This window comes from Ciona intestinalis, chromosome 1, assembly GCF_000224145.3.
Source record: "Ciona intestinalis chromosome 1, KH, whole genome shotgun sequence".
Taxonomy (NCBI): Eukaryota; Metazoa; Chordata; class Ascidiacea; order Phlebobranchia; family Cionidae; genus Ciona; species Ciona intestinalis.
Genome location: NC_020166.2, coordinates 7,000,037 through 7,009,408, shown reverse-complemented (window position 1 = coordinate 7,009,408; position 9,372 = coordinate 7,000,037). Strand labels below are relative to the sequence as shown.

Sequence of the window (9,372 nt, the reverse complement as noted above, 5' to 3'; positions counted from 1 at the left end):
GGATATTTTTTACAACAGCTGTACCACACACACTACACTATGTCATACTCAATACATCTTGCGCAGGCCATGACCTTACCAAACGCAACAAACTAATGACTGACACTGAATTATACAAAAAGAAGAAGAAGTTCAATTACAATCTCCGTCACATTGCTCCCCTGAAGTGATGTAATTTGATATGATTACACGGGGGATTGATAACGCTCTAGTCGCCAAACTTGCAATTTATTTTAATCGCAAGCGTGCCTTAACGCCGTTTTTTAATTGTCCCAACTTACCCCACCGTACCGGTAAAAAATGTAGGGAATAAGCCTTAATATAAATGTTCCCAGTGGAAGTATAGCTCGAGGGTCACGTTGTTATTAAATAAATAATGCACTTTCTGTCAAGTTTATTTGTTATAAAGTACTTTGGGGTGAGATGGGATACTGCTTTTAAAGCTGCTACGATTGTATAATTCTTTAAATATTCCTTGTTATAATTCTTTAAATATTCCTTGTTTACTACCAATTGGGACATAACATGTACCAATTTACCCCACCTTTCTGTACTTCAATTCAAAACAATATTGATGGAAGAGATTTTATTTGCGCAATATGGGAGCAACAACCTTCGCCGTTACAAGTGTTAACGGTCGTTAGGTGGCAGCAAATATACATAATTATAAACAGATTAATCACGGTAACAGTTTTCAATCTTCATATCACAATATTTCTAACACTAAAACCCACCCATGTAACGAGCATTATTATTGTCAACAAAAACAACAACTTCCACAGAGAATAAAAACTTGGATCAGATTTTCAACACAGCAGTTATATTACAGACTGTTATGGAATGCACCAAAACATTATGTCATCGCTTATACTGCAAAATCAGTGACAATTAGATGGCATTTACTTTACCACAGTGCGTCTCAACCCCTAGGCTGCAACTGAGATGCCATTTTATTTATTAAGATCAAAACTTTAAGATAATTTTTTGATGTAAAGTTGTGTTATGTAAGTATGCTCAAATTTTAGGGTGGCCATTGTTTAGCAAATATTTTTTTGGAAGCAGCCAAAAATAGTTCAGAAGCACTGCTTTAATATAACAGAAGCTATTTAACAATTAATTTTGAGGAAGTCTGTGTTTTCAGGCAATTTGTTGCGTAGCATACAGTTCTTATACATTACATTAAAAACTTCTATGAAAATTGATGCAATCATTTCATGGGGAATACAGGTGACAATCCTTTTTAAAAAGTTTCATGAAAATGCCCCAAGTAGTGAATGTTTCAGAAAAACACTGATTTAGAGGTAATACTAGGCAGTAAGCAGTCAGATTACTAGGCAGCTCATTTAACCTTTCTAGGGGTTTTAACATTATTTTGAAAAAGAATTAAAATTCATTGAAGTACCATAGATAAGGATTAGAAACACACCAGTAGATACATCAGTAAGGAACTATGTTTACAAAAGTCTTTTGGACTCGGTGGTGCAGCATGATGTTATTACACCTCCTTCACAGGTGAGGCTTTTCGAATCTGAAACAAAATATTTCAGCTTTTTATGAGATAAAAAAAAATTATCGTCTTTATTTATGAAACATTGTATTAATTAAAAAAAAACATTAAAAAAAATGTATAGTAGGGTGGGGGAAATTGGGACACCTTTACCACACATAACCGAAACATCCTGATCATGTTTTAAACAATTAACAACGGTATATTGGGAGTCATGAGGAAACGGTTTTATACTTCTTTTCTTTGTTTACTACTAAAGAGAAACTAGGACAAGAAACTAGATTAAAAAGATGTCTCAACTTTCCCCACCCTACTATATATTAGGTACTTATATAAATATATATACATATAAATATTAGTGCATTTATATCATAACAAGATGTAAATTATGGAACTAAAACAGTTTTATCCTCCCCCTCCTGTATAAAATGAACATTTCAATCATATTAATTTAATTACAGAGACCAAATAAATCAACAGACAACTGGGTGGGGGAATGATATTGGCACATTTGGATCTATTATCATATCAGAACCACTTCACCCACAGTGAGCCTTGATTGCCCACGTAGCTTTGCCCAAGCAAAAATTAACCGAACATATAGTGAGCCATTTCAGCCATGCATGTCATACTTACATGGGTATACACTTCATAGATAGCATGCAAACAAAGCAATTATTAGTTCAGCTACAATTATTGGCAAAAATGTACAGACTTAGACTCAACTGAAAATAATTTATTTTTTATTCACATCATCTTATCCTCATTATAGGGTTTTGGGTCTGTATATTAAATACAAATTCTAATATTGGTGCAACCGTTCCTATATCTTTATCATGCCATTAGTATTCAGAATGGTTTTACATGCATTTTCACTATAAAGCATTTAGCACAAAACATCCACTTAAGGTAGCTGTACACAGTATCCGGATTCCGTCTGTTTTGTCCGAATTTCACTATCGCATGTGGAATTGAACACGGGTTTGCATACGACTTTGAATGCGAATTCGCACGCCAGATACTGTGTACAGCCGCCTTTATGCTAAATTAAAATTAATATACAGTGAGCTACAACCTACAACATAGTGCCAATTTTGTTATCAAATATTTAAAATGAACTTACGAATGAAGACCATGGACACCACCTTCAACTTGAGCAGAAGTACTTCTTCGTTCAAATTTAAGTTCACCACTATACATCATTGATCTGTGTGAGGGTATTAATACATATCGTTGAAGATAAAAAGTTTCTATTTATCGCTACAAAGACAAATGCTACTTTGTTTCAGCATTTTCTTATTTTTTTAAGGTTTTTCCTTTTTAATAACTGTTAAATATGTAATTTTGTTTTGGCGTCTTTTAGTGTGTTTTTTTAAAAGTAGTTTATGCGAAAAAATTTGAGTGCAAAGATTTTTAGAGTTTTGTTCATGTGATAATATTACCTTAGTTGTTGTGTTATTAATGTGTGGTTTTATTTTAATGTTCTGTATTTTAAAGCACGACAGTAGTAAAGTTGATTGATAAAAAATATTTTTAAAAAATGAATTCTACCAATTAGGCTAAACGGAGAACAAACTATTTTCATTCATAAAATGAACAAAGAGCTAACCAACACGTGATGTAATAAGATTAGGGTTGTATTATTCTTATGTAATGTAGCCTCTTATGTCTGTTATGTAAATAATCCAAGATGCTTGATATACATTTCACCAAATGCTATGAACAGCTGGGCTTAATGTCAAACACAACTGTTGGAATGTAAGAGAATTCATTGTGTGGTAATAATGTAGCTGAATGCTATGAATGTAATTGTGATGCATTGTATTACGCAATCATAAGTAAAAAAAATTATTGCTTGCTTATGGTTGGTGAAAATCTCAAAATCCTATTGTTTCTTATTAACCAGTATATTTGCTTATTATCTAGTGAATTTGGCACACAAATGCTGGGATAATTATGGCGGCAACATTTCCACTTGCTTCGATTTATGAAACTGCTCGAAAAATTGAATGCGAACCAATATCAGATTTTCGATTTTTACATGCCTAGCCCGCCAACGAATATTTCCACAAATTAACCACACTTATTTAAATTATTAACGCTCTTTTTTATTGTTTAAAAAAATATTTCACACTATGCACGCCATACCTTAACATGGGCATACTTCTGCTGCCGATATCTTGGCACCCATGTTGTATGCCAGCTATCAAGTATGGTAGGAAAGTATGAACGGATCCTTTGTCCTGCACTGCACCTGACACACCTTGCGCAACACGAATCTTGTCCTTTTCACTAAAAACAGATTAGGTTAAAATTTTTATTCTTTTTTCAAAGGTTTTTTAAGTAAAAATTTAAAATTAAATACATATTTTACAAAAAACCCGCAAAACATTATTGAATTTTAAAATGTACATGTTTTGGTTAAAAAGTCCTTACTTACAAAACTCAGTGTATGATTTACATAGACAGATTAGACAATAGTTTTAATTAACACAGTAAAGAAGGCAATACTTTTCAGTATTTACTATTCAAATTGTCATTTTCTCTATTTTTTTATGGTTTTAATTTTTTACTTAAAAATTTTTTTAATTATTTATTTATGGTTTTTATTTTATAACCTGGTTTAAAAAAAATCACCTGAAATATCGGCTTTGGCTTGATTTACACGATTCCATGGCATCGACTGACCCCATGCCACGATATTTCTTTAATCTTATTCCGTCAGAGTAGAAATATTCTCCAGGTGATTCTGTGGTTGCTGCTAGCAAAGAACCCATCATCACTGCAGGTGGAAAATATTTGGTTAATGTTTTGTTTTTTTTGTGTGTCAAATTTAAAATATTTTTGTGTGTCATTGGGGATTTTTTTTGATGACCAAATTCAAATTTTTTAAAAGTTTATGAATATATTTTTACAGGTTATATACGGAACGAAACAAATAAAGTGAAAAAGTCACCAAAAAAGCTAAGGAAGACAAAAAAATGACCTGTTTTGTTCACAACTAAATAAAGTTAATTTGTATACAAGTTTATTTACATCTGAAGATATAACACATATAAAATATATCAAGTAATTATGAAAAATTATAATAGAAAACCCTAATTACCTGTAGATGCACCAAGTGCCAGAGCTTTAGTGACATGACCCACATTTTGTATTCCGCCATCTGCTATAACTGGTACGTTGAATCTTCGAGCATATTCTGATACTTTGTACACGGCAGTTGCTTGTGGTCTGCCTACAGCCATCACTGGAGAGAGAATTGTTTGTTAGCAAAATCACATGCGCAACTGAAATTATACCAAGAGTTCAATTAACTGTGCAACCACTATATATTAAACCAATCCTATAGTTTACAAAGTGTGACAAGCATTAGTCTGTGAAGCTATCTCTCTTATTAAACACACTTTATATTATTTGTGAAGCTTTTCCCTTTTCTTTTATTATTTTTTTAATACATTAAATATCCATGATGCTATGTCCCCTACACATGTGTGTGGTTAATCGTGATGTGACAAACTATAGTATTGTGTAACAAAGCAATGATGGTGACTGGTTAAAGCATTCTACTTTCATTGCAACGACATGTCACGAAAAATCCACCAAGCAAAAGTTTTTATAATATTTAAAAATCCCAAACCACTTCAATGGGGACTGAACCTGTCATATCTATATAAGCGTTAACCTTTGATTTTTTACCAAGCTGTAGGGTGTTATGTAGGTAGGATAAAATTTAAACAACAACTAGGACATGGGATACCTTAACATCTGGTTTGTGGACAAATGTATTTAAAGTCATTAACAGAGTTTAGTTCAGCAATGTTTAACAAACAGATAAGAATAAGTAAATCTTAGATAATGAAATAATCATTAACGTATTTTCAATAATATTGGTAAAGCTATTTCTAGAAAATGGATTAATCATTGATGTATTTCCAATGTTACGACGCATTGGCTACCAAGATAGTAGGGTAAGTTAAAACCCTGATGCATATACGTGTATACTTAAACCTACAGACAGAAAAAAGATCGTCATACACAGACCACAGAGTAAGAAACCATTTTTTAGAATAGAAAAGTATTAAATCTACACTTAAACCTGGGAGCCCAAACGTGAAATTAAATTTTAAACCTTGTTATTGATTTGTTAGAGGCAGAGGAGCTTATGGTTTAAATTAAGATTCTTTAAGTACAAATGCACATTACATTCACTTGATTGAGGTAAAAATGCAAATTACATGACTTTCTTATAAACAGGGAAAACACACAGAAACAAACATTCAATCAAACGTCATGAAACAGCTCATGGTGCCCCAAGCCATTCATGTTAGTGAGTAAATCACTTGCACACAATGCATACCTTTGCTACGGGAATTTTAAGTTAGTTTTTTAATACTTTTGTTACAATCGTTACCAGTAAACACACAGTTTATTTATTTAAAAGGCTGATCTTTTAGTATTTTTAGGAATAAATTAGGATTTTTGGTAGTGGGAACTCAAATACAGAACTCAGAACATGCAGATTTTAAAAGGGATTTTAAGAGTTTATGAAAAAAATCTTTTAAGGGTGTAAAAACCCATTTTCAAAACAAAACCGCAAAAATTAAAAATCGATTTTTAGTGCAAGTCAATAAAATAGGATTCCCGTAGCACTTTATAATATTTCTATGATTGAAATCACGGCATCATGGACTCTACAACTCACTGAAAGATCCTGAAACCGTGGATTCTGCTAGACGAGACTTTGCTGAAATGAAAATTGAAAACGAGCGGCCCAGAGCATAAGTGATGGCCATGGGAGATGGGTGGAAATGTGGGGAAAGTTGTTTTTACCCAATTATATTACACAGTGGACATATTGTGTGTTTGGTGATAAAGACGGTGGATATCAGAAAAGTAAGGGAAGAAAAATGTTATATTTTTACATTTTTATATATATGTATATATATAAGTTTCATAGTTGTTTAAGACAAAATTAATGAACCACTGTAAGAGTTCTTCGTTTAAGTATAGTTTTAGACCTTACACCAAGCCTTTTCAGTACAAATAGAATTTCAAAATGCACCATAGTATACTATCTAATATAAATTATCACATTGGGGTGAAACCCCTATTGAATACTACAAATGCGCATCACATAGATATCACCAATTCTATTCTACACATACAAACAACTACATATATATCATGGAAGTCACCAACCTTCCTGTGTTATACATATGGAACCACTACCCATTCCAACCCTCAATGCATCGGCCCCGGCATCAATCAAATTCTTGGCTTGGGCAGCAGTTACAACTGAAGGGGGAAAAGAATGTAAAATGTTGGTTGTAAGATGATGGCTTGATTTATTTGGAGTTTGGTTATTAGTGTTGTTTAATTAGGGGGGGTTTTTGGATTTGGTAGTTTAGTTTCGGAGTAAATTTCAGTATTTACTAATTTATAACTGAAAGTATCATTTTATGCATAATACTCTATGAACTCAACAGCGTACCAGTTATCCGTACATGCTAAGGTGTTTAGGCAATTCAGGAATAAGATTTTATAAACTTTTAATACGATTTTTGTTTGGGGTGTGCAGACCTGTAGAAAGACTAAGCCTAAAAACCCCACAAAAGGTAAAATAAAAACACATTCCTGGATTTGGTTGTTTGAGCAAAAAGCTGACCTACCATTACCAGCGATGACTTGCAAATGTGGATATTTATGCCGAATGTAACGAATCGAGTTGATTTGATAAATTGAATTCCCTTGAGATGAATCCTACAATAGAATCAAATTCAACTTGTGTTTCTTATGGTAAGTCTTGCAAAAAGTTTAAGCTTATGGAAACAGTTTTTTGACCATATTACCCAAACCCACACACTGTAAGTTAAGTAAGAATCCAAAAAGTTACTTACATGGAACAATTTAAATTCAATACATGGAACAAATTTTGTAAATATTTTGGATAACCTAAATTATGGTCTTTTTTTTTAAATAAAATGCATGGTGTAATAAATAAACATGCCAACGAAGGCTGTTTGTATGACTATGACAGTTTATGAATGTTTAGGAACTACTGAAAAAATACTCTTTCCCATCTATGCACCACTCACCAGGATAACAGCATCCACTCCTGCTTCCACGAGGAGTTCAAGACGATGTTTGTCCTCCTCCCTGGTGGAGATCGCTGCTCCGCACAACAACTGCTTCCTTTCATCCTTGGATGCAAGAGGAAATTCTCGGTTCTTCTTAAGATCAGTTCGAGCGATGAGAGAAACAAGACGATCATCTGCATCGACTATCGGGAGCTTTCCTGAGTGAATAGACGGATCTTAAGATGTTGGAAACGGATTTGAATGCATTGTAGAGCGGACTGTACATTTTACAATTCAAACAGGTTTTGCTTTTTTTGTTAAATATTCTATAGTTTTGCATTTTTCTTTTAAAACTATTCTTTTTAAATAAAAAATTGCAGACTTTTATAAATAATTTTTATAGAACAAAATATAGGTTTTATTTTGAAAAAATCTCTTGACCCATCTCCCATTATCCGGAAGTAGCCTACAATTTAAACTTTGGTAAAACTAAAACATAAACGAAATTTTACTCTACATGTTTTACTAGAGCGAAACATGTATTGCGTTTTAATGACCTTTCAAAGGAAAACAAATTACAAACTTTTTTATTCAATTATATGTATATATAAATTCTTTTTTTTTGCAGTAAACTGCTTTTACCTTTTTTACTTTGTGATAATATATGGTTGGCTTCTTGCAATGTAACTGATGTATCAGCTGTAATTAGTTTATCTCTGCCCGTCATCACCTTTATATATGGAAAGATTATATTTAGCTACCAGTGCTGACCAATTAGATTACCAGTGCTGATACAGGGCTTGGACAAGGTTAAAGTAATTATTATAATAATAACACTGCTTGGAAATGTTAGGTTTAACTAATATACACAGATATCAGAAGAACCTTTAAAAAATACACAAAATAATTTAACTGATCTGACTTGTTCGTGCTTTAAACTTATCAATATTAAGAATGTTTAGCAACCAGAACAATAATCGCTAAAAATAACCTTGTATTCCTTACAACTGTATTGTGGACCTTTGTGGTGTAATAAAAATATATTACTAGTGAATTAATAATTGACATTTAATCGTGAACTGAGTGGACAAAAACAACAAAAAAATTAAACAACAAACACAAAAATATGTTATAGGAAGTTACAAAGTTCAAAGCTAAACAATTGTTTTATTGTATTTGACTAACACACCTGTTCAAGAGGGGTGTTTGATTCTTCAGGTTTCAAGAAATCAAAATCTCGAGATGAAACAAGACCTATCAACTTTCCTGTTGGTGTACCATCATCAGTAACTGGAATCCCGGAAAATCCGTACATTGCTTTCACCTGTAATGGGGTTTGTGGGTGGCTCAGTTAGTGTTTTTTATTTTTTTGTACCTTTTTTTGCATAAGAGTAAATCCCAGCCATGTTAAATAATTAAAATCTGCCATCTAAAAAAACAACAGAAGTAATATGCATGCTTAAAACACCAGCATTTCAGTACTGGAAAATTTTGGACATTCAAACCTAGTAGTAAAGATAAAAGAACAGTTGCAAAACAAGATAACAAAACATAATCTAAAAGTCAATGTTTGAACACCGAAGCCAAACAATAGGAAACAGGGTTGTTTGTATTCTTGTCTGCTGACTAAACTAGTAAAGGTCCAATTTTGATTTTCGGATTTAATCGTTCAACTAAAATTTAGTCTTTGATTCTGATCATCTAACTTATGTAATGGTTTATACACATAATTTAGTCGGCGACTAAACCTAAAAAAAAAGTTTTAGACCAGCGACTAAAAAGTGT

The 9,372-nt window shown here is 32.5% G+C and overlaps 1 protein-coding gene across 3 annotated transcripts in view; it reads right to left on the bottom strand.

Moving 5' to 3' along the window:
• Positions 1 to 569: 569 nt before the first annotated feature.
• The window catches only part of LOC100178866 (inosine-5'-monophosphate dehydrogenase 2), an 11,324-nt gene continuing 2,521 nt past the window's right edge, over positions 570 to 9,372 (bottom strand). The window contains exons 7-17 of one of the 3 annotated variants that reach the window (XM_002121108.4): positions 8,777 to 8,911; positions 8,230 to 8,317; positions 7,606 to 7,805; positions 7,180 to 7,270; positions 6,710 to 6,805; positions 6,213 to 6,254; positions 4,614 to 4,757; positions 4,145 to 4,289; positions 3,656 to 3,799; positions 2,631 to 2,714; positions 570 to 1,528 (exon numbers count right to left, since the gene is read on the bottom strand). In XM_002121108.4, coding sequence (XP_002121144.3) covers positions 1,507 to 1,528; positions 2,631 to 2,714; positions 3,656 to 3,799; positions 4,145 to 4,289; positions 4,614 to 4,757; positions 6,213 to 6,254; positions 6,710 to 6,805; positions 7,180 to 7,270; positions 7,606 to 7,805; positions 8,230 to 8,317; positions 8,777 to 8,911 — 1,191 coding nt within the window. In that variant the 3' untranslated portion in view covers positions 570 to 1,506. The remainder of the gene's footprint in view (positions 1,529 to 2,630; positions 2,715 to 3,655; positions 3,800 to 4,144; positions 4,290 to 4,613; positions 4,758 to 6,212; positions 6,255 to 6,709; positions 6,806 to 7,179; positions 7,271 to 7,605; positions 7,806 to 8,229; positions 8,318 to 8,776; positions 8,912 to 9,372) is intronic. The other 2 variants (XM_026834582.1, XM_009864122.2) reach the window with 2 other exon arrangements.